The sequence below is a fragment of the Bombus terrestris genome, chromosome 3 (assembly GCF_910591885.1).
Source record: "Bombus terrestris chromosome 3, iyBomTerr1.2, whole genome shotgun sequence".
In the NCBI taxonomy this organism is placed as follows: domain Eukaryota; kingdom Metazoa; phylum Arthropoda; class Insecta; order Hymenoptera; family Apidae; genus Bombus; species Bombus terrestris.
The window spans coordinates 2640546-2664028 of NC_063271.1; the positions used below are offsets into that span (position 1 = coordinate 2640546).

The 23483-nt window shown below is 46.3% G+C and overlaps 1 protein-coding gene and 1 long non-coding RNA gene across 6 annotated transcripts in view; one reads left to right on the top strand and one right to left on the bottom strand.

The window, feature by feature from the left end:
* The window catches only part of LOC100645939 (protein gustavus), a 155064-nt gene that overhangs the window by 96599 nt on the left and 34982 nt on the right, over nt 1-23483 (top strand). Inside the window, exon 1 of one of the 5 annotated variants that reach the window (XM_020862584.2) lies at nt 17404-17662. The exons of 2 other annotated variants lie outside the window; for them this stretch is intronic. In XM_020862584.2, coding sequence (XP_020718243.1) covers nt 17526-17662 — 137 coding nt within the window. In that variant the 5' untranslated portion in view covers nt 17404-17525. Of the gene's footprint in view, nt 1-17403; nt 17663-18668; nt 19190-19518; nt 19640-23483 lie in introns of those variants that run through there. 2 more of the 5 variants (XM_012320714.3, XM_048404538.1) reach the window with 2 other exon arrangements.
* The window catches only part of LOC105667142, a 31711-nt gene continuing 27166 nt past the window's right edge, over nt 18939-23483 (bottom strand). The window contains exons 2-3 of the long non-coding RNA XR_001099767.3: nt 20169-20235; nt 18939-20064 (exon numbers count right to left, since the gene is read on the bottom strand). This is a non-coding gene — a long non-coding RNA (uncharacterized LOC105667142). The remainder of the gene's footprint in view (nt 20065-20168; nt 20236-23483) is intronic.

The window sequence follows — 23483 nt, forward strand, 5'->3', positions numbered from 1 at the left end:
AAGCTGTAAATTACTTTTCCGCTCGTAAACATGGAAACGTAACGAGTTTCTTCTCATGGTAAAACGACGATACGCTGTGATTCCATTGTGATATCGCTCCATTAGCTTCTATCGCGCGTACAACAAACGAAAATTCGTTCGTTACGAAAACGTAGAACGAAAATGGATGCAACGCAAACTTGGTCGCGCGTTACTTATTATCTGGTTCAGTAACGCGTTGCGTTGCGTTGCGTTGCGTTGCGTTGCGTGTATAGGACAGGGCAAGCGTGCCCACTCGTGGCTCGGAATGCGAGCAACGAAAGCAAGGTTGATTCCAAGGAGATTGCGATTGATAATTCCTGATCGATTATACGCACACGCCCCAGTTTCCCTGGCGCGTGGATTTTTTTCGACACTTCTTTTCGCCTCGCGAACGGCGGCGAGTGAAAGTGCTGTCCGCGCGACATTTTTCACGTGCCACCACCGCTCCACCAACCCTACCACGTTCCTTGTACACCGTTCACGATCGCCACGCTTCTATCTCGCGACGCGATAAACAATTGGTGGCAATTTCGCGGAAATACATCGCCACGGAGCAGCAGTGTCTTTCGGTCTCATGGCGAGTTAGGTGGTCGTGAGAGAGGCGTGACAGTGAAACGGATAGAGACATAGCGGAACGATGTTTCAGACATTCAGGGTAAAAGTGAATCCACCCACATCTTTCCTCGATCTAAATTTATAGCGTTAATTTATCTTTTGTTGCATAGAATATATTTTATTCTCGCGTCTATTTTAAACAGCGAGTTACTCGATTCGTCGAATATCGCAGTTAGTCCACCATTGCTCTTGATGTTCCATTTTGATTAATGTTCCATGTGGGTCGATTCTACTTATTCGAACGTAAACTAGTACTACGCGAAGGTAACATGACGGATAATGGGAAAAATTCGTGAGCCCCTGATATATAAACTTCAAATACACCCTGTTAGTCGTGCGTCGAGTTCAAATAAGCAGGTAAAGGGAGATCTCGAGGTCACGGGGTTGACGATCTGTTCCTGACACGATTAGCCTCTCGCCGTGTTTTTCAGGGATCATTAATTTCGTGTAATCCCGCACGGGCGTGTTCGCGTCGTAAAATGGTTGTTCGTTTTTCCAATTTTCAGAATTCCAGTCTCCTGCACAACAGCGTATATCTAACGTATATCTTTCTATCAAGTTTATGCCCTCGTAAAAAGCTTTATTCGCAGTGGTAACAATTATTCGCACAAAGTCCGTTTATCCTTCCGGAAGAAACGAGCAAAGCAACAATGTTGTTGCTTGGTGGAGGAAGAATCTTCGAAGAGCACGCGAATTCCGCGACACGACGGTACACCGCGTTCCTGGCCAATCGCACGCGTCGGGCAGACAGAAATAAATCCGCCAGTCAGATTGCAAAAGGGGCGCGTGGATGGCCGAGGCGTGTCGCGGGACAACTAAATTCAGCTTCGCGTCAAAAGGAGAAGGAATTATGAGCCGAGACGGCCAGGGGCCGATAGCCTATGGTTAAAGCTCGCGTACACAACGTACCGTGAGTTTCTCCAATGTAGTCGCTTAATAACGGTACAAAACGCGGAAGCGATTGGCACGCGACTCGGCTTATCTCCGCTCGCGAGCCGCTTGCGAAACCGGCGACCAGCCGCGCCGACATTCTCCTCCGGTCGAAGTTTGGCCGGAAACGCGTTCTCTTTCCAGTGAAAATCGTCTTGCTGTTTGCTTCCATGGGACGTTGATCTTGTGGGTTGTTCGTAGGAGTTTACAACAACGTAGGAGATTTCTTTTTCACTTTTTAGAATTTCGTATGGCTGTCGGGTGATTTCGAAAATGTGAAATGTATACGAGTTTCGTTCTAGCTGATGCAAGATCTTTGTTCGTAATGGAAGAGTCGGTAGTTTGACCTTCCTCGTGTTTGTAATTAACACGTTGCTGTTTCACAGAAGAGAAAGAGAGAGAGAGAGAGAGAGAGGATCTTGCAGCTGCTTCCATTTACTCGCGTGTAATCTATAAAGAAAGGAATAGACAAAAAATTGCTCGTTGCGAATCAGAAACTATTCCGATGTGTAAGGTACGAGGACGAACACTACGCGAATGATGTACATGAAAACTACATGGTCCAGTCGATAGAAACATTGAACATCGAATCGATTAAATTGTAAATAAAAATGCCGAGACGCGCTCCTCCTCGACAATTGTGAGACGATCGTTTCAAGCATTCGTCGAATCGCCATGATCTTCAAGAGGAAGACGCGTCGTATGCGACTGGCGACCGTGACTTTTCGCGGGCCTCTAGACGGAACGAATCAAACGTCGTTCCAGTAAACGCATAAGAGCCTGTCGTCGGCTATTAATTGACACGTAATTAAACGGTCGTTAAAACGACGCCCGGAGTTTCAGCGTTCGCCGATGATTTACGAGCAGTTGACCTATGAAAAGGAGTAGAACGCACGCAAACGAGCGGACGTCGATCTCCTCCGCGCTTTCAGACCTTTCGATCGAACTCGAACCCGCTCGCTCACGCTTCCCCGGTCACAGCTCCCTCCTGTTCGCTGCGGTTTCCAGAGAAATCGCTTTCGTGCGCGGTTCAACGAGCGAATCGCTGGCCAGGGGACGGTGGTGCCGCTTGCGGTTACGGCCCCGGACCGTGTCTTGCTCCGAGCTTCGTGCCTTCCCTCGTACTTTCCACCGTTTCTTGCCGCTAGATGGTCCACTGAGAAAACTGACCTATGCTTCGCGAGATATTATCCGTGCCTGGAGAGAAATTGATTAAACGCCTGCTGTCTAACGCTTACGGTCGCGTGGGTGGATGGGAATTAATTTACGGTGATGTCTTCTTTCGATGAAATCGGGGAAAGAAAAGCAGGTAGCCGGCAGAATAGAGCGAATATTTATACGTTACGCGTACTCTTCGATCGAAAAGAACCGAGTAACCTGTATAGACGGTCCAACAAGTAGCTAACGAGGAGTTAATCCTATTCCGTACGATCGAAGTAACAAATTAATCAAGATCGTACGTTGTGCGGAGGTTGGTAAAGGCCAACAAAGAACAAGCGTTATTAGCGAACGAGCCAATTAATCGATTAATCCTTGTAACCGTATACTCGGCGACGCGATAATTACCCAAGTGCATTTAACCTCCTTGTCGTCGACGAAATGGTCGTTTATTTAGTCACTCTGCAGACCACAAAGCAAAAAGAAGGAAGGGAAAGAAGGGTAGAATTTTCCAATTTCTCCTTTTTCCTCTCGGTTTCTAGCGTGCGGTGAACGAGACACTCGTCTCCGTGGCCGCGAGGGGCGATCCTTTGGTTTTTTTTTCTCCTAACCCTCGACGTGGCTGTGAACCAAACTCTTTGTTAAAGTCCGCCGTGTTTTTTTCAATAACACTTCGCCGACCCTTTCGCTTAACGCGCTTTTTCACCTCGGAACCCTCGAACGTGCAAAAGCGTCGCTGCTGTCGCTGCACCCGCGTAAGCTAGTCTTTAATGCGTCTGCCCGCCCCGCAGGTTCGATGAACTTTTCTCTCTCGAAGGAACTTTAAAGGTGAGCGTCCCGTTTTCCGATCTCGCCTCTTGACTTCTCGACCGCCGCGCCCGAATCCGGACGGACCTAGCTTCTCCCTCTCTCTCTCTGTCTTTTCCCTTTTCTACTTGTCTGTCTTTCTCTCTCGACCTTCTAATTGCCTTATACATACTTCAACATCGAGCACGCGTGCTCAGATGCAAGTCATCATATTCCATCATCTATCGTACGATTGTTGCGGTAGATGCGTCGTTTACCTCTGTCACGATGTTAATCCTGCGATACTATACCTGTACAGAAGTAATCGACATTCCTAATCATAAAAACGAATAGAATTATCATTCAGGTGGTTGAAGAGTATAATCGTATGCAACAGCCGCTTTAAACGAGTCCTTATAAGTCTTAATTTTTCTATACTATGACATCATGAAAAAACGTATATTACAAAGAGATATCGTTCTTCAAAATAACGGAAAGAAAACGCGTGAGAAATATAGTATTCCAGAGTTAAGAAAATTGCTACTGGTATCCCGTCGATTTTGATTTTCCAAAGTTTCATCTTCTAAATTCTGAAGGAATATAATAAAGAAGAGGGCGGAGGATTTCAAAATCCACGTATACCTTTCTATTTTCTTCTTAGTATAGCGTAGATTTACTCTTTATAAAACGACAATGTGTGCCCTGTCGAGGAGAACGTGTCCGCATGTGTGCACAAGGTGCAACGTGCGTTTGAAAAAGTTCATCGAAATCGCAGCTGCGTCAGGTACGTGTCTCTTACGCGATCCGGCGACCCGATCCGAAAAGCTGAAAGCGTAGGTGCGTTTTTTCCCTGGGGGTAACGTTCTCTGGCTGTCTGGACAGATGTTTTCGATCGTCTCCACACGGTCCTACGCTCGTAACCTACTGTTAGCAGCGGCAACAACCTGAAAAGGGTCTGTTCGTGGGCGCAACAATGGAGCGTCATGATTTCCAGCCGTCTCGATCCTTTTGCGCTTTCTGATGCCATATATCGTCGATCTACCACGGTAGCCCGCTGGTTCCTTCGTCTTCCTATCTTTTCACTATCTTTTCTTTCCTTCTTCTTCTCCTTGTTGGAAAAACCAAGATCTGTTTGCGTTTCCCTTCGAGCTCGTGTGTACTGAATCATCCCTCCGCTGTGTGCGTCTTTTTCCTTCTACTATATTTTGTCTTTATAGGTCGCTGATTCAGCTATTCTTTGAAATACGAGGATGATGTTACTTGGTGAAATACCTGAGATTGTTTGCGTTTTATTACGAAACTCCCTGTACATACGTAGCTACGTATAGTATGTACAGATACATATATAGGGAAAATCGTTCACATTGCGTGAATGTGTAGTAGCTTACACAGAAAGCTTTAAATACAAGTAAATCGCAATTATTACGATCAGAAAATTGTATTTGCACTGTGACCCGCGTACAAATTTCTTCACCATACTAAAATTTGTAATTCATCAAACATTTTGATGAAACGAAACGATGTTTATGAAAGCCACTGATGCCAAGATCGTTCGACGACTTCTCATAGTCAATACGCGTGCGTTTGGGAATCGCATCGCCGGAACAAGTCGGCAAAGCGTTAAAGATACAACGAAGTACCCTGGTTCCGCACACGTAATATCGTTTTCCTCGGCTTCCGCTTTCTATAATTTTCACGCGACTGAACGTTCGTTCCCGGTTGTTACTCAACGAGCGAACCGAAGAAAACATCGTTCCTCGTCTCTGTGAACACCGTTCCCAATACCGTTCCATCGCGATGGTGGTAGGGGCGGTTTCGATCGCGCGAGCCACGAGTATTAAGGTCGCCTTACAGTCGAGATCGAAGCGTTTAACGCCTTCACATCGGACGCTGAGATTTATGGACGCCGGTAAGCGGCTACTTGTAATCGTATCGCTGCGACCAGCCGAGAACAAATCGCGGTAGGCCGGTATTCGCGTAAGAAAGGGAATTACCGTGGATTTTCTCGCGACTCAGCCCTCTCCTCGTCTACCGTGCCACTCCTTTCTCTCCTCTAACGATACGTTTACATAAACAAACCGTCCCGGTGAACGTAATAGGCGACAGGTGCGCGACGATTGCAATGGTAGCTCGATCCCGTGTCGACTTCTGTCAAAAAACAAAGACAGCGATAGCATCGTCCATCTTAAGCTAATTAATCTCTGTATGATCTTTTTCCCCATAACATCCAGAAATTACATCGTCCACGGTTCGAGCGTTCTGAACGAATGGTTAAAGCGTTGAGAATTGTGCATCTTAATTGTCGAAATAAGTGTAAAGCAACGCTAAGGTTACACTTAGAATTCATGCTAAAATAGTTCTAGATCTACTTAATAAACGATCTTCAGCATCTTCGTCGATACACATTTGCACGCGTCTCAGCATTTTCTTTGTCTCACCACTTTCCATACCACACTGTCAATGGAACAGTTACGTTCGTCTGTTTTTCGAAACGCCGTGCACACATGTACTTCCACGCACTCATATTCACATACGCGTGTCACTACTGCTCGGCCAATCTAGTATTGCACACAAAACTATACATATCTCAATATAAAGAACCGAAGATATAAGTATACCTTCCAGAAGAATGTGAAATTACTTGCTTTTAAACACCGAGCGACATGGTCCCGCGATGTGACTACCATCGTTGCTTCTTTTTTCACTACATTCGTCCATTATAAGATTGAAATGTTTCTGACGATCCTTAAGACAGACTTTATAACTTCTCTTAATTCGTAGTTTTATATCTCAGCTTCTTCCTCTTAATCGCCACTATACCTTCGGCGTCGTATCTTTTTTTCGCCGAAGGGATTTTTCTTTCCCGTGAAATTAAAGATAAATAAACAAAATAAACATAGACGACAGACGACCGTCGAATAGAACAGCGGGTATCGCCCGATCCGCACATTTGTCTCGCGGCTGCCTGCGTTCACCCGACATTTACATAAGTAAACCTCTACCGGTAGACGCAATTGCCGACAGGTGTGCGGTAATCGCGAGCAAGGGAGCTCCGCCATGTCTAAGGTACTGCCATTACGAACTCTCGTAGAATACTTAATAAGTGGAAATTACCGGAGAGCGAGCCGCGTCGAGCTGTCCGCGAAATTACGAATCGACCTCTTAATTGCCGCTAGCGAGCGTGTTAATTGAAATCGAGCCGGCGGACACCGCGCCGGTTCGAATATTTATTAAACATGTGAGTGACGTTGTGAAAGGAGCGACAGCTAGTACAGCTGTACTTTCTCGTATGAAATGATACTGAATGAAGGCGATTCGAGACAGGGGACTGCGCAAATCATTCCTAGATTTACCTTTCGCTAGTACTACGATCGTGTCGTCGTCATTAGTCTATCGATTAATGGATACGGCGATTACATACTAGCAATGGATGTGCTGAAAGATAAAATTCGGAGGTTATAGTCGAATGGAAGTTTCTTTAGGCAGGTTTGTTTCACGGCGACGGTTGTTTTGCACGCGAGGAGAGATACACGCGGATTCTATGGATAGGCGATGAACAAAGAAGAACGGCTGAAAGAAGTCGGTAGAATCGCGGCCGGACGAAATAGAAACTGCACAGACGGGGAACCGAAGCCACCGTGAATGGGAATTATTCAGGCTAGCCGCTGAATGAAACGTGTTTCTTTCAAATTCTGCTCTCGCTTCGCCCCGTGCCCCAGAGCACGTTGTTGCTAGGTCGCGCGTGCACCGGATGTTGCCTGTTCGAGCTAGTTGATTGGGATCTTCTAAACGGCCACCAGCTCGCTCGTATAATTCGTTTCATCGCTGTAAATGCTTCAATTGAACCGTCAAATAGAATATCTCTCTCTATCTATCTATCTATCTATCTCTCTCTTACTCATCCATGATAATAATAATAATAATATATTCAATTGATCTTTGCTTTCTCAAACTTTACAGTTCTCTCGGTTTTCGTACGTACGTCAGATACGTACATACGTACACATACATGCGTCTATTTATTCGATGTAAGCGTATTTCCTACACTGTTTGGGTCAATGACACAGACATCGTTCGAAGAGACGGAGAATTTTTTCGAAAATGACTTTCAAATTGGTCGAGGAGGCACACGCGGCTTCGAATCGAAAGCAGCGGCTCGCAGGAAGGTTGTGGCCGTCTCTCGATGAAAGGAAGGAGCCAGTTCCACGTCCCTGAAGGTCTTCCTCGTCGGCCTCGGCTTCACGGAGCGAGTCACTCGACCGGCCGGCCCGTCCTTTTCTCACGGCAGTGGATCGACGCTCGACATACCTAAACCTTCCATCAACAGCTGGCCAATCCCTCGAAGGACCAGCTGCGTTTCCTGTCTACGACAAGAGTCATCCCGAAAACGCTTCTCTATATGTACCGCCGCCACGTTTTCTAGAACAAGCACGAAAACCATCTAGGACACTTTTTCGCTTTTCGGATCAAGTGCACGTACGTCGAAGGGAGGCTTTTTCACGTCGCCACGGTTTTCACAAACGTTCGTCTACCGTTTCGAAACATTTTCTAAGTTTAGGTGTTCCATATATGAAAATCGAAATAATATCTCACCTACGGAGAATCCAAAGCTTGAAACTCGAAAGAATTGTCACATTATCATTTCGATCTTATCGGAGTTAAAAAATTTAAACGTTGTCTGTTTTTATTCTCTTTCTTTTCTTTTTAGATTATTCCAAAGAGGGAAGAGAACATGTAAATCCGACCGTGGCTAATAAAAAACTTCATCAGCGTTACGACGTTGGTTGGGATAATAATCGTAATTGCATCTGCTATGGCATGAGTACAGGTGGCAGATTAGCGCGAATTTCACTTTTTCATCCAGACGAAACGCGTAGGAGACTGTCGCTCTCGCACATTCACCATGAATAGTGAAATGACTGCTTCTTTTCACGCCAACACTTCTTTCGTCATCTTTGTTCGCGATATCGCAGGTGTAATCCTGGTCCATGGATCCACCGAAAGAGAATTACCTTCCTTGTCGCTCGTCCCGTTTGTCCTTTCTTTTTCCTGGTCATTCCTTTCTCTTCGTGTACCAGCCAGACGTTCCAATTAGGATAACGAATGAATGTATCCGTTACTTAGAACGACGTACACTCGCTTTCTTCCTTTTAACATACCGACGAGGAGGCATCTACGATCCTGAAGATACGACACTCCGCTAAATTTAGGAGTTTTCTTTGTTTGTGAGCGTTGCGTGATTGCAACATTGTACTTTACAAAGTTATTGGCAATAACCGGCATCGATGTTGAAGAATAAATATATTTATTTTCGGTAAGAGCGTTCTCAAATTTTTGTGCATTGTGTCTTTTTCTCGAAAAACCATTCGGAAAAATTTCCGCCTTTACCAAGGAATGGAAAAATAATTCTTCTTGCAAACTTGAACGAACCAATTCCGAAAGGAGCAAAGTGATATTTCTTAAATATTCAATGACGTGTATATAGAAAAATTGTATGTTTTCTTAAGGGCAGAAGAAAATCTGTGGACGAAGAAGTAATGTGGTGGTAGAGAATAACGAGTGAGAAAAATCTTACGCTTTTCAAGGACACACATATGTTAGAAAAGAGCAGAGTAAAGGACACTCGAAATATCGAAATACATATTCCTGTGGAGTTCCTGGAAAATAAAATGCCGAATGGTCAGCGCCAGAAGGTGCTCGTCACGCGTTTCACATAAAGAAAAACAGGGGAATTTCCGAATTCACGTGTTCCTCGTAAAACGTGGAAACTCCGAATTGCCTGACCAGGCAGCCCGAGCTGCGTTGTCCGGGCAAATCGAGCGATTTCTTCGAGAATCACGTTTCCTAGGATCGCCTCCGGTGCTCTTGGACGCGCACGTGAAACAAAAAGCAGCGCGCAAATTGCACGAAACGAACGATAGCGAAGCGAAGAGGAAACGGATGACAATACGAGACGTCGATCGTCGATAGGAAAAATAATCCTGGCGATCGTCCCTCTCCGTTTTGTGCCACGAAACGTCTGTGTTTGTCTGTGTCGTACAAAATCTGCACGCAATTGATAATTCGTCTTTAAGAAAAGTCAATTATCGAGTTCGAATATAATTTTCGAGCAAAATTGTAAAACCTCAAATTTATAATCTACATCTTGTAATTAGTCAATCCACTTGTAAAAATTAATTGTAAAATTATTCCGCGAGATTTCTCTTAATCTTCTCCCCGATTTAAAAATTGTTTAATGGCGGCGCAGAGATTCCCGCTGCGTAGTACGGAGATGGTTCGGAAGAGGTGCGGTCACCGTGTATGTTTTCCACCAGCTGATAAGTTTTGCCAGCGTCATCAGACTCGGCCGAAGAATCAGCTGTCTGAAGCCATCCATTATCCCCAGAGTAGCGAAGAGAAATCACTGAAATCAGAGACAGAGAGCACATTCTCGAGCTTCCCAAGGTGCACAGAAGCTGTTGCGGGGTTTAAATGGAAGTGTTGCAACCTCGATCTCCGGTTGCGATCGCAACTCCTGTGTCAGCCAGTAATGAAGTTTCACGATTTGATCCAACAACCTAGAGAACTTGGAATCAACCAGGAATCAGCTCTTAACCCCTTGTTCTATTGGTAAATGAAGGAGGCTTTGCTAGTTTTCGTTGGAAAACGTTCGCGAAGAAGGAAAAGGAACGCTACGCGAATAATATCGTGTGTCGAGAAGCTACGACAATTAGAAAGGTTCCCTCGTGTTCGTCAATGCTCTCTTACGCGCCTATTTCTTTTTTCTTCTTTTCTTTTTTCTCTCCGTATTGCTTTTCTCTTCCACGCGACCATTCTGGTTCTTTATGAAGAGATCAACACAAAGAGTACCACGTGAATCCTCAAACGGAAGTCGATGGTCGTTGAAGCTTTCTCAGTGGGTAACGACCTCTTACCTGAAAAAGACGACCTTTTCTGTACCTGCATGGTGGATCGATTCGTATATCGAAAGAGTCTCACCAGGTCTTTTACTTCATTCGTTTCGTTCCGTTCCGTTTGCAGAGGCCACGGGAAGGAAGCGAGTATACGTTATCGGGACGTATCGCGAGAGGAAACGTGCAAAAATTAGCGTCGACCGGCGAGAAATGATCGAATTGCCTGTAGACACGCGACGCACCGTCTCGATGAACGACTGTCGTTACCATTGTCGTCGTTACCATTGTCGTCGCGGCTCTCATCGTTCGTGCGTTCGCTCACTTGTCATCGCTTCGAGAAACGTTCCTTCGTAGTGGACGGTTTCGATAAAAACATTACGGACGAACGAGTTAACCTTGGTGGCCGATGGCAGACATCGGCGAACGCGTCTTCTTGCGGTTCTCGATGTAACTCGTCCGATGATAGTCGGAGATATAGACCGCGATAAATTACTCGAGGTTCGAATTAAAATCTCGATTTTAAATCGAATTTGATTCGATTCTGCTCGGATAGTTCGTTCGAATCTTCCGTCTAGGATACGCAGAAACTTGGCAATTTGTTCGGACGGAGTAAAAACGATCGTACGATGTAAGATATCGTAATGGCTCGGTGTACACTCTGTTTCGGTTGAAACGAAACAAAACGAGTTGAAGAAGGTACGAGGGAAATTATTGTAAACACCAGTTCTCAGGGTATGAACTATCCGAGAAATTTTTGCCAGGACTGTACTCGCGGTGAGCAGGTATAACATCTAACCGAGGTGAGTGGAACTGAAAGGGAAGAAGAAAGGTAAAGGGCAGGTGCGACTGTACATAGCTATACACGTCGGTTCTGCTGAAAGATACGCCTCTGGCACGAGGAGAGGAAGGCTATATCCAATTATTAAAATTAGAGGCTCCGTCGCCTTCGGTGAAACATCACGGGAAGCGTTCACTGTGCACAGCTCGATTGCGCTCGTCCTCTCCTTTTTGTCCTCCTTTTTTCCTCTCCCTTGTTTTACCCCCTTTTTCCCTCGTTCGTTCCGTTCGTGCATCGTACACCTCCTGATTTTTCGATCGTCCAGGAATCGACGCCCTGGCACGAGACGTCTGCCCGTTCTTCGTGAAAAGGAGATGATGCTTTTCACGAAAAAGCCGCCATTTCAGACTGCCACTTTTGTTCCACTTTTCTTTCGTCCTTTTGTTAGCGAAGGAACGAAGATCGATACCGCCAGGCCAAACCCAGCGCGCGGTTCCCGCATCTTTTCCACTCGGTAGCATCCGCGAAAGTTTGTTGCCTCGGAAAAACCGTAACCAAGCCCGGAGGATAACGTGGATTCGGGACAAACTTCCTCTTTTCGAGAAAAATGAAACGCATCTTCCATGCTACCTCTTTCATAGCTACCTCTTATTTTACCTGAAATAATTATAACAAACTAACGCGATAATATCCGTGAAACCATCGAAACCACCCAGCAAGCTGAAATCAGAGAAGCAGTCGGAATCAGCGAAACGTAGCCATTCAGCGGATTTAGAGACGCGCACACTCGCCGCTCAACTTGGCTAAATCAAAGTCGTCAAACTGTATATGTCCCGTGTTTCGCTCGAATCCCATGCAAGAGCAGCGGGCGATCGCGTATTCAGATTCCGGTGCCCGGAATAGCTCGTCCCTGATGCACGCACGAAGAGAGTCGTGCAATCTCTCTCTGCGGTACACACGCGACACGGCAATAATTAATACGTCGACGCAGCCTCGGCCGAAGATTTTCGTCCGTGTCTATATACGAGGCTGCATCGATGCACCGTTGCACCAGCGCGCGTTTGCCCCTTCCGCACGTGTGCACGAGCCGAGAGTGCATCCCGGGGCTGTGCGTGTCTCGTGCTGCATTCTCCCTATGGTCAATGTCGTCCTTCTCCCTCTTTCTTCCCTCGCTCTCCCGCAACCCTCATTTGTCTCTGTTGCACACGCGTACCCATCGTGCACCAACTTCGGCACGTCCACCCTTTCTCTTCCTCCCTCTCTCGTTCTCTCTTCGGCTTGATTCTCGATGCACCGAAGTGTGGATCCTCGTCGGACTAGCCGGTGCATCCATCGTGGCGTCTCTGTCCGCCGGCAACATCGGCGTCGACCGCAGTTCGTGCTGCTGGCGCAGCCATTGTCTCGTTCGCGAGCTATTTATCAGCAAGGTTTACGATTCTATCGTTTGTAAATGAAGCCAGTCGCTGGCTGTTTTCGCTTGATCCGTGAGCCAGATGGGCGACGCTGGATGGGGCTTAAAGAGCGTTAGTCTTTTCGCGTTCTGTTTGCAATCGATAAGTATATCAAGTATCTATATCGGAGTTACTGCGTGGTAGTTTTCTCGGGGGCATAGGAAAGTTTTTAAAGGACAAGTCGTTTGATTGAAACGTTGTCTTTATATCGATGTAATATCGTGTAATACGGCCGTGCCAACGTGGCACGCTGATAAAAGCAGGGTAAAGGTATGTTGGCTCGGTATGCGAGGTTCCCCGCGAGCGCATAACTCGTAGGTGATTTGCGCAGGGCAGCAGCCTTCGGAGTGGCGTTTCTCGTTCCGGCGTTAGACGAAGCGTTGCCCGCACGCATCAACCACACCTCGCCCGTCTCTCGTCCGTGGTCATTGTCCCGTCAGTGCGCTATCTATCGTGACCAGGCCCAGGCAATGCGCGCGATGTATAAATGGATCTAGGTGGCTGGCATCGTACACCGACGAGATCGCCATCGCGAATACGAGCGAGGGAGCGAACGAATCGAAACACGAAGAAAGAAGCGGCTAAAGAGAGAGGCGGAGGCGCGTTTCTTCTCGCTTCTTCTCCGTTCCTCCTCCGGCTGGGCCTGACAAAAGCCGACCTTCGAGCTGACATTCACTTCACATCCGAGCCTCTTCCCTCTCTTTCTTTCCTCCTCCCATCAACCGCCTCCCTTTCTCCTTCTTTCTCTCGGATGGTTCAGCTCGCGCTCACCTTCTCCGTCTACGCTTCCTCCCGGTTCCTCCTGGACCCGACCAGAGATAGCCTCTCTCGTCGAGAGAGGACTGGACCCGACCGACCGAGCACAAAGACCCGTCATTCCGGCCAACTCGCGTGTCCTTCCTCTCCTCGACTCGACGTGGAAACAAAGTTCAACAGAGGAGAACCGTCTCTCGCCAACGAGCCTACGTTTCGAGTTCGACACTCAGAGAGGTTCGAATCCCTCGTCGGAATCGTTCGTAAACTTCGATCGCAGGACTCCACTTTTCAATATGCAGTCTTTACGGCCGTTCTATAGACATCCTCGTTCGACCGAGTTTTTCACGCGATTCCAACGTACGTACGTACTCGAAGAACGTAAGTACGTGCGTTTCACGCAGGTGATATGGGACGTGTCTGCTTTCTAACGGTACATCTCGCCCTTGGTTTTTTACCTTCGAATGAAACGAGCGGGGATGAAAGGAACGGAGCAACGACTCGTGTTTCCCAGAGGGAGAGGAAGGTCCGTGACAGCGCGGCCGGCGGGCGGATGCAAGTATCGTTTACCAGGGCCGGCCAGATGCAGGCGGCGTTCAAATTGAAAATAGTTGACGGAAACGCGGCACCATAGGAAGCAAATGTTTTTGGATAGGCGAGACAGGAGACAGGTTGCGCGGTGAACGATCGGACATTCTTACGGCAGACTGTTCGAGCTCCTCCTTCGAACGAATTTATGACGCGGCGCCATTAAATTTCAACGATCCAGTATGCACAGCCAAATATTGGGTTGCGAGCTATTTTTTGGAAATTCGTAACCGATCGAATAAATCCCTATAATCCTTGCTCTATACCGTACAGTTAATCCTTTGAGAGAATAACAAGAGGCTGCGATTAGGTTCGCATTATCGGAAGATTAGTGGATCGAACCCGCAGCGTAATTGTTAACTCCCGTTTGCCCTCGCCCTCCGCAATCTCCGTTTCAGTGAAGAATGCAAATAGCTACGAACCGTTGGTCGATTTCTTCAGACAGGTATTTGCGATAGCGACAAAATTAGGCGCAGCAGTGTAAGTGCGTTTCTGGTGATGAATTGTGTGATCGAATTTTCCAAATTTTCAAAAGTGAAACAAAGAAAGGAGAGGTTGGAAGTATAGAAAAAGATAGAACGGCATCGGCTCGCCTATTTGTAATTACAGACGCGCGATCTGCATACAATGCGGCGGTGTGTCGCTCGAGTTGGCAACGAAGTTCCACGGATGACCTTCCTCTTCTTCCTTCTCCTCCGTTCGCCTTTTTCTTCTGGCGAGCCGCTCGTTCCGGCAATCTACGCTCGCCTCAAAATTCCGCGACTCCGACCCGGCCTCCACCGGCGCATTCTCTCCCGTCCGGTGCTCTCATCGCATCGGCGTCGAACTTGATGAACGATCAAAGTGGTTCTGGCCTGGAGTTTTCGAGCAGAAATTTTCAAAAGTTGTATAGTTGAAGGCGGGTGGGAGCCCCTTCTCGAGCACGCTGCCTTTCTGTCGTTCGTCGTTCTTTCGCAGTATCCTATCCGCTTCTCTTCTTTCTTGTTTCTTTGCAAACGTTGAGCATCTCCTTTGTTCTCGGAAACGTGTAACTTCGTCCGATCACGCACGGAACCTTCGATTCGTCTGAAAGTTTAACCCTAGTCTGCTCTCGACAGCCCTTTGCCTCCGAGGGACGAGCTGTTAACAAAATAAACGTTCCCTTATCTTGTTAACCCCTCGAATCTAGTCTCCCCTCTGCGATATCCCTTAGAAACACGAGGGTCAAAGTTTTCAGTCAATACGATCGTTGTTTCGTTATTCTCGCGTTTAGACTAGATTTTTAGGAAGTTCTACACTCGAAAGTTATTCTCTGAAGTTCCCATACCATTGAAACAGACAGAGCATCGTGGGCAGGTAGATGTCTGCGCAACATTCAAATCTACTTGGAATCTCACATCAGAGGTGTATTCAGGTGAGAGGCAAGCGATCTCTCCCCTTCTTTGTCGAATTTGCCTGCAAGTTAAATACCTGGCCGAATATACAGACAATCTCAACCGATTTGCGACAGCCTTTTCCCATATGTTCACACAGAATCCTATTTAGACTCTAATTTATGACATCGGTTTTGGGGACGGCTATCGTCCCCGAGGACAAACTTTTCACGACCGGAGGCCTTTTCATATGTTTCATGGAATGCGAAGCTTAACGCGTTACGTTCTCGGACGAGGCTCGAATGGAGCGGATATCTCGCTGTAAATAATACATGGTGGATGGCCATTTACACGGATTTATTGACCTCGAAAATTCGCTCGGATATTTCATAAAATTTATACACAATTTACGGGAGTATGCGTCTGGTTGGACAAAAGTTTAAAGGGGATGCACCGTGCGCCGCGCCGTGGAAATGCACTCGAAGCTTTTCGAACGATCTCGTGGTGCAGCCGGTTGCGGTACTCGAGTTTCGAGGGGAATTTAATTATCCCGCGCTTTTCATGCTATTATTTTGCACGATATTACGCCGTAATTATCCCGCTCGTCTCAATGGCCAGGGATTAAAATCTCTGCGACTTTTTGTGTTTTTTTTTTCTCCATCTTTTTTGTCTTTCGTTCCTCCCGTTTTTCTCTCGTATACAGCACACTCTCGTTCGGACGATCTCGCGGTATTACGATTTTAATTTCACCGAGATTTTATCGTTTGTTCTGGCGTTCGGTGTCCTTGAACCGGGGACCACCGCCATTTAATCCGTCGTCGAGCGCGCAGGATGACCGGATGGGTTGTTCACCGCGCCGCGAACATTTTTTTGTTCCTTCGTTTTGTTTCGGATTACGCGCTTTTATGTCCGGCCCTACGGATTTGTACGCCATCGATCTATCAGGCGTCCATCGACCGCGTACATAACTGGTTTCTTCGTTTTTCCCCCCACAGCTCGAAATTTTCCCGGTTCGTTATTCCGCTCGGGCGTATTCTCGGATTCGAAAGGGAAACGCCTGTGTAATACCGCGCTGGATCGAAGTAACAACGCGCAATTTTTCTCCCTCCAACCGAGAGAAAAAAGAAAAAAGAAAGGAACGTAGAAAAAAGCTAGTCAGAGTCAAAAGAAATTCCTTGAACGGACGAGAAGGTGGAGAAGGCAGTGGTTGTCCAGTCGAAGCGTTGCATTCAACGCTACCTAGGATTTTTCTACGAGAATATAACTCGTCGATATCAATCTCGTGGTTAGGCACACCTGAATTCTGTTCCACGTAGACAACTATCTGGAGACCCTCTCCCCGTCCTCGACGCTCCTTTCACCTTTCCCTTCACCGTCCACCGGCGCATTTGTCATTCCGTTTGGTCCTCCGCTTGTACGACTTCCTTTTACCTGGTTGTACCTCGAACCTCCGAAAAATAGCCCTTCTCGCCAGCTTGGCCTTGAACCTCTCCAGATTCTCTCTCGCGTCCCTATACGCGGCATGGAACGTCCGCTCGGAATCCGCGTATCGTTTATTCCGTAGAAATCGTGGCTGACCACTCTTCTCTTTCGTCGCGGGAACAGCGTTGTCTGTCGAGGCCCCCCTACGTTTCGACCAGAGAAAGGGAGAGAAATTCACCGCGACTTTATGACGTAGCTATTATTACATCGTACTTCCTGAAAACAGGCGCACCGATCTGCGTCTCGACAGAGAAACGCAGTGACCGGTCTTTCAAGAGATCGGAAAAGGAAACGGATGTAATTCGTTCGCATCTTTTTGCATTCTTTCGACCCACTCTCCATTAGTCCTTTTTTTATCTATCCACTCACCAGACGAAAAACTCTGTTCCATCGACGTGCACATTTAGGCAACTGTGACTGACTATGAGAGTTTCTTCGAGCACGAAGTGGAAGCAGCGAGAGTTTTTAATCATTTCGACACATGTATATAAATTGTTATGAGCGTATGCATCTCGATTTGCAGATATCTCGTTTGTCAGAACACGCGTGAATCGTAACCGCAGCATTACGTCGAAAGTTAATGGATCGAAAAAGGTTGCTGTACTAGAAACGTTTGAAGACGGTTTCACTGAATTTGGGAGATGGTAATGGGCACATCGTGGCGCCAGAGGCATATTCGTCAGACTGACTCAACATCGGAACAGCTGGTACCGGAGGGATGCGCGAGACCCTAGCGTGTGCGTCTAATATCAGATCCAAAGTGAGAGGAGGCTGTAGGGACCGATCCTTCATGCTGCGTGAAAGCCTCTGTACGCCAAGTATCTTTAATGAATCTCCGCTGCTATCGATTGCTCGGTAAGCTGTTCCACCATTACGAAAACCGCTTTTGCCAACGCGCCTATTTTGCGCTGTTAAAATACGACACGGAGTCGCGTACGAGCTCGGTGTACGCACGGTTTGCGCAATTTCGTAAAATGTCCGTATGTATGGGTGCCTGCGAGATGCCTGTCTGTCGACCACGGATACGCAACCCTCCTTTCATGTTTATCTTGCTTAAAAAAGGCAGAGTTCTTATGCTGTGTGTATGGTTGTTTCGCAACACGCGCACAGCCGCTTCGAAAAATCATCGGTAATTTTCTAAAATAAAACTACCAAGCAAGTTGTGACCGACACTTGGCGATGTTCCTCGTACATCGATAGTGCGCGGGCACGTACACATTTTTCTGGGGTTAATTCGACGTCCGACCGTCTGGGTTCAGGGAGCGGTCCGCGAAACCCCACTGCACAAGGGAGAACCTCCGTATCCCTTCGACTGTTGCTTTCTCTCTCTCTCTCTCTCACACACACACACACACACACACACACACACACACACACACCACACCACGCACGCACACATACACGTCAGTGCGTATTTTCTCTCCTCCTTCCCTATAGTACAGTCCCCCCGGGTAAACGTTTCAGCACTGGGTAGGCTTAGGCACTGGCGTAGGGAGCCGAGGATGATATCGAAGCTCGATTTGAAATCCACGGGATTACGCGCGCCACATTGATAAAGCGTCTGATTCGAGGAAATAATCTACCGGAATAGTCTAAAATGTAGGAAAGTTAAAAATATTGAAAAATTAAACGATAGAAAGCACTTTGGAGTAGGTTGAAATATATACATGAATTATTAGTTGGATGTCAGTTATGTTTCATAAATACAATATGGAAATATAATATGATAGGTTTTATATGTAAGTGCATTACGATGTACTGCGATAAATTCAGTTGGTTTTAATTGGTGATATATCATATAGTTTTTATCGTGGTAATGGAAGGAACGAATTTCGGGTTATACGCCACTGCGAGTTCGGCACATCATTGGTCTCGGGGCGCTGGAAGCGGTCGGTACGCGAATGCACCCACCGCCTCTTTCTGCCCCTCCATTGGGCGGCGCTCCATGCGCGTCGCAGTCGTCGAGAGTCGACGGGTTCAGTCTTCGTTGGATCGTTGCCAAGTGTGTGTCGTAGATCGGTGCACTCGTTTACCCTTGTGCGTCGATTCGGCGTGGTTTTTCGTTCGCCTCGACTCTTCCCTTTTTCTCTCTTTTTCCCTCCCTTTCAGTTCCCGATTTTTTTCTCCCCCGCACAGACAAGAGACCCAGTGTGTTATATGTTACATGCGCGCGCAAGCCGCTCGTTGCGTAGCGGGTCGGACCAGTGGTGAAACACGGCCAAGAAAGATAAAAACGCTGTGTGCTGTTGTGCGTGTGCGGAGTGTGCAATATTTTGGTTACATCCGGGATAAAAACGCCACGAAAGCAAACACGAGGTGTATCGTGAAACTCACCGAAAACGTCGCGCGAGATATGGATTGGGCGCTCAAGGCTCGCCGAACGTAAGTCCCTAAGTCACTCTTCTATAGCCCTGTTTCTGCTGCAAATCGTTTCTAGCGCTGTGTTTCTCGATTCCCGCGAGATCGTATTCTCATTGGACTTCGAAACCCGATTTCAGATTGCTCGGCCTGAAATTCATTGGCGTTTCTCTACTCTGGAGTGTAGTGTAGGAAGATTTGGACGTGTATAGATGGACGTCTCTATACATCAACGGATATTCAGTTCGTTCGTTTGCAATCAGTGTGGCGGCTTCTACGAAACGGATACTCGTGCAGTGTTTTACCTATCTCTTCAAGTGATTCTCTTGTTCGAATCTCGTTTCGTCGTGGTTCCTGTCGAATCACAGATGTGTCCTACGTGTACAGAATATGTTTGCGTGGATCGAACCGTCGGCCTCAGTTCGAGGAGAAAAAAAATTCAATGCGCGACGTCATTCGTGCTTGTGTCTCGAGGTCAGTGTTGTTTGCCCAGCCGTCTCGGCGCGTTGCATATATATTAAGTCAACCGATTTGATAAGCCGATATACGAGAAAAATAAAAGGCTGTGTGACTGTCTCACACAACGACACAACCGTCGCTTGTGACACGCCACGACTCGCCCGTGGGAATCGAGCTCTCGTCCGACGAAACTACCGTGGATTCATCACACCGTGAAAGATTTCGCGGAAGCGCGGTTCGCGGTAACCGTCCATTCGAAGCGTGACTCGATTTGAATTTTAGTAGTCGTTAGTGTTACGCTCTTCTTGTGCTCTTCAAGATTGACGTTTCCTGAAACATTTGGAGACTTTATTCGATAACGATATGTTCCATATATATAGAATAATTCTTCGTCAGCGTCTCTAAGCCTTATCGAATTTTTGAAGGTCAGTTTACGATTTCTGTAAATAAGACAAAGAATCTATATATATGTGTGTGTGTGTATGTATATACATATATATATAGATCCAGTATATATATATCCAGTAGTGAAGTTCCAACTTACACGAAGCGAACTGAAAGCAGTACATCTTGCATAGTAGCAGTGATTAGTGATTCCCGATGAGAGTTCTCTAGAAAACGCGAAATACATTATTTTCTTCGTGTACATCTCCAAATATCGTCACAATTAGAAATTAAACGTTAATCTTACTAAACGACATAAAGATTCGACGTCTCTTCATTAATGTCGTTCTACAAAAATTTAAGCGAGTTCTAAACGATTCCAATCGGCAGTGAATTCTCTTGTAACGTGGTATCCTCGCGTCTGATCGAATGTAAGTAATTCAAACCGTTGCACGTTCAATACAAGTGATTATTCGCGTCGAACGTGGTCGCGGCTCGATTCTCCTTTCTCTCATTCATTATTCCCTTTAATTCCCGACAAGTTCGTTGCGTAACTGTCCGATCAATACCGACAATGTCGCGCTGTCGAAGGACGACGAAAAAGAGGTTTCGCTCCTGCGAATAACGCTATATGGTTAACGTATCGGGATAACCAAAGCCGGGAACAGGCTTTACCGTCGGGATTCTCGCGGACCGGACGGTGCCCGTTAAGCGGCTCTGGATCGTGGAACAGCTGCTCGTTGTTTAACGACATAACAGTGGTGAGTTCGCGACGCGTCCGATAAACGTCAGGACCATGTGCCCACGGTAGAGGGAGTATACGAGGAACAAGCCACGGAATAACACGCTTAGAAGACCTCGCATGTTAACGAGCTGTAACGTTTGAGCTACGTTCGAACGTCCACCATGAACACAACCGCTTTGATACGTTGGTAGAACTGGTTCGAACGATGCTTCGCGTTAGTTTCATTTGAATTATGTAAAGATGTACGAGCGTTTAATAATTACAGGAAGACAGTTTGAATCGGTGGAAGAGTATGTGATGTATAGATCGACTAACGCGATCCTACATTTTCACGAAGACTAAAGGATGCGTAGTGATAATGATGGATGATTTATAAAGATTTATAAAGATACATAACAATGAAAGTTTGTATAGGAATTTTTAAATTTTGGATTTTGATTACGTTAGCTCTGCGTCACTTTACATTTTCTTTCGTTTTCTCTTTTCTTAATTATCTTTCTCTCCTTAGAATTCGTCTGGTAGAAAGGTTTACGGTTGTCACGTAGGAAGAGGGGAGAGAATATGGGTTTTAGGATGCAGATGGCAGCAGCCGCGTAAGATATTAAGACGAAGGAGAACGAGACTGTTAACGACCTATATAGCTGGATTAATTAGATCACAGGAAGAAATTTATTAAGAGAATGCGGACGCGACAGTGACACGTTTCGTTAATTAATAAATACGTTGGAGAGCGACGTGGATTTTTGCGCGATAAACTCGATCCATCTGGAAATTTACGAGCGATATCGACGAGAGAAATCCCTGTGACTGGAGCGCAGCTTTTCTCGTTGCGAGGATAGATTTTTTAGCGATTTTTTGGAGCGACGCTCTGACGAAGAAATCGATGATTCGTTCCGTTGTACGCGCGATAAATTTCCCGCAGACGCGTTGAAGAACGGCGACTTTTTCCAAAGGGGAGAGAATGGTTGGCTAGATAGTTGGAACGAACGTTAGCGAATGAAAGGATCTTGCCCCGCCTCTTGCTAAATGTCTGCGATTAAAAAATTCCTATGAGAAGTCACGGAAATAACTGAACTTCAAAATGCATGACTCAACTCACCGCCTTACGCTTCGTAATTTTCTTTCGCCTGCTATTTACCGTTTCGCCACTTCGTCTACGACGAAACATCGAAATATATCATGTACACGATTTACTTCTGATAATACACGATCGTGCAATCCGAAGATAAAGCGTAAGTTAAAATGAAACTTTGATGCAAGAAATCTTGCTTTCGTTGTATTCGATGCATAATTCACTCGTATGACTGGCTATTAAATTAAAAAGATAAAATGGAAGACACGTGTGAAAATCGGAGTTAGAAGACAGTTACTGGTCGTCACACTGAATACTCACACTCCTCACAAGGGGAAAATTCGCAGAACTCTCGATATCAAACGGGGAGTCACTTCGTATTCAGTCAGAGAACTTCCTGAATATGATAATACTCGCTCAAGAACGGTAATATTCGGCGAGTCTGCCGGACAGGACAATGGTGTTCGAAGTACAGGCGTGACTGGCATAGCGCGACCAGCCAACAGATCCATTTCCTCGAAGAAGCTTCGACTGGCAGAAACGGCTACTCGGTTCTAGGTTGCTCGGTATAGTTGGGATATATTCTAGAAACCAGACTAGTACTAGGTACAGCAAGACGTTCTTTGTTTCTAAACTTTGTACACGCGCGTGTATGTATATGCGCGTCTCTGCATACACCGAACTTCTCGTGTAGTAGCTAGCCGTCTTGAAAATTTCGTGTAATATAGATCGACGGTCGTTACGTTCTCTTCTTTAAGGAGCCGTTTCCCTTTTTACGATCTTTCCCGGGAATACACCTGCAGGCACCTGTTTCTACTCCAACGACATGGAACACGTGCAGTCAAGTGCTATTTTTGGAGCATTTTTGCAAAATGTCGCTTTAGAAAGGTATCAAGGTTAGCGTAGCTCTTGATTGCTTATTGACTTTCAAATCTTGTTTTCGTCGGTAAAATTTACGTTTTGTATGAATTCTTCGTGATAATCGCGTTCGTTATTCCACGCGAATCTACGAGAAGCTTCTTAAAAAAAATCTTATTTATACGCGCAATTTCTTGTTTCAATTTTATACCAAACATTTTTTTCAGGCATTAAGAATCTTTATGTCTATCGGAATAGGATCGTAGAAAGTTTAAAGTAACGTTCAAGTCTATCAAATTCCTCGTGAACACCTCAAAATCTCCCGTCCATGAAAGTTGATCAATCGGAGTAGACTTCGATTTCGCTTCTTTATTCCCCCGGAGTACTCCAATTTCGTCACAATTCACCTGTCTCTTTCTTCGATCCACGAGCAGTCTGTCGCACCGAAAATGTTACACAATCCCTTGTCGACAGCAGAGGGTCTACCATTACTAGGACTTTCCTGCTGGTGGATGCATGTGCGTGCTTCGCGAAGACCATGTTGAAGACAGACAGGTTCGTCTCGAAATACACACCCAAGCCGGAGGCAGAGTAGCGTGTGCCTTACACACCACGTGTTGTGTGGCTGGCACTGCTCTTTGGTAACAGAACACCCGAAAGGGAAGCATTTCCTTTTCGACGTTGCTCTCTTTCTCTCGACTCTCTCTCCTCGACGACGAGACGTCGTTAATTTTGCCGTTTCTAAAGCACCAGGGGATTGCTTCGTCGATGAAACAAGTGCTCTTGCTCCTTTTTTCTTT